This window comes from Cyprinodon variegatus, unplaced genomic scaffold (genome assembly GCF_000732505.1).
Source record: "Cyprinodon variegatus isolate N-32 unplaced genomic scaffold, C_variegatus-1.0 Scaffold1800, whole genome shotgun sequence".
Lineage (NCBI taxonomy): Eukaryota > Metazoa > Chordata > Actinopteri > Cyprinodontiformes > Cyprinodontidae > Cyprinodon > Cyprinodon variegatus.
This window is the reverse complement of record NW_015152253.1, coordinates 84,639-86,369: the sequence shown is the minus strand read 5'-3', so window position 1 is coordinate 86,369 and position 1,731 is coordinate 84,639. Positions and strand designations below refer to the sequence as shown.

The following is a 1,731-nucleotide window of genomic DNA, read 5'->3' as shown; positions in this document are numbered from 1 at the left end:
ATTACGTTTTGCAGTGTACTTAAGCCTATCTAACAAACAACTTAAACAGTTGTTTTTGAATACAGTAGATATAGTCTTAGCAGAAGAGAGTTAAGGCATTTTATACATTTTTAATCTTATTAATTCTTTTATCATCTACATTTTTTTATATGTCTTCAATAATCTCACATTGACACATTGGTGAAGAATTACTTAAATCTCGTCGGTTTTGTCAGAGGACAGATGCGGCATATTATTTATTGTGTGAATGTCCTGAATCAGTTAGAGAGAAGAAGGATAAAACTGATCTCGACAGATAAAAGAGCTGCACCTTAATCTGAATCTAATAAACTATGGCAAAAGGTTATGAATACAATTGATCCTGAATGGATTCCAGTTATATTCAGTTAGACAAAAGGCTGGCAATTTCACAATAAAATATCTATGAAGCTGAAAGCAATGAAAGGACTCAACAGACACAAGATTTGGACAACAGATGCTTGCTTGTTTGGCAAATTTATTAAGCAGTAATAGACGTCCATTTAAAAGGGAATATCCCTGAGAAGCATAATACATGCAGAAAAACCTCCTCTAGTTCACGTATAGCCTCTCTGTTGATTTTCCTTCCCTCAGTAATATTTCCTTCCCAAATATCAATAATCAAAATTATAAAAAAAAAAAGAACAAAGTTGAAAATTAAATAACTTCCAGATAAGAAAAAAAAAACAGCAATCTTTTAAATAATAGACAATATCCCGCATGACTGAAACAAATATTATAGAGTTCTATATTAGAATCTAACATTTGGTCCTAAAGATAAGAAATGGGATAAAGTCAAGGCTTGATGTTGACGATGCAGCTGGTCTTGATGTCCCCTAAAGAGGCACTGCTGAAGTTGACCAATAGAGTGCGCTCTCCGCTCTTATAGGGAGCTATGACGATCTGAACACAGACTCTGTTGTTTGGCAGCAGGTCTGGGAGTCTGCAAGAAGCACATTTGAGTTGGTCACCATAAACCTTTCCCGTCTGACCTCAGACTCTATAGAGAACCTGTCAAACAGGCGGCTGGGTGTGTGAAACATGACTGCAAGGCAGCAGCTATTATGGGTTGATCTTTAAAAGACTGAACTTTGAGTCTGTCCTTAATGGAATTAATCATGACTAATATAAGTCAGAAATATAAGGAGTTTTTTTTCACTTTCACCATGTTGATACAGCCGCTGAGCTTATTTTCCTGAACAATCAGCTGTTATGATACAGTAAGGTTTAATGACCGACACAGATCTACTCACTTTACTGTTTCCTCCCCGATAATGAGACCACTTCCAGAGAGACTCAGGCTGCAGTTTCTCAGCGTCTCATTGACAGGGTTCATGAAGACCATCTCGGCTGTCATCTCCTCGTTCACCCTGCTCTCACCAGATACCTGGAGGTCAAACAGGTTTTCAGCTTAAAGACGAATACTAACGAATCTAAATAAAACAACAAAACACCACAGGAAAACATTTTTTTTTCTTTTAACAATTTAGAAATTGAAACAGATAAAAAGCTTTTAGCAGCAATGGGTCTCAGTTGCTGTTTACTGTGTGGCTTTTTTGTTGTTTACTGTTTATTCAGATCACTGAGCGATCATTTCTCCATGCCTTACTTCTTAGGTTCCCTCACAGCTTTAGATCCACGTTATTTAACAAATTATCTGATCTAATAAACCCTCTGATTTAACAAACCATCCAGTTTAACAATCCATCTAAT

General features: G+C 36.4%; 1 protein-coding gene across 1 annotated transcript in view; it reads right to left on the bottom strand.

The window, feature by feature from the left end:
• Positions 1–523: 523 nt before the first annotated feature.
• The window catches only part of LOC107104575 (protein-glutamine gamma-glutamyltransferase E-like), a 25,336-nt gene continuing 24,128 nt past the window's right edge, over positions 524–1,731 (bottom strand). The window contains exons 14-15 of the mRNA XM_015404591.1: positions 1,272–1,405; positions 524–961 (exon numbers count right to left, since the gene is read on the bottom strand). Coding sequence (XP_015260077.1) covers positions 814–961; positions 1,272–1,405 — 282 coding nt within the window. The 3' untranslated portion in view covers positions 524–813. The remainder of the gene's footprint in view (positions 962–1,271; positions 1,406–1,731) is intronic.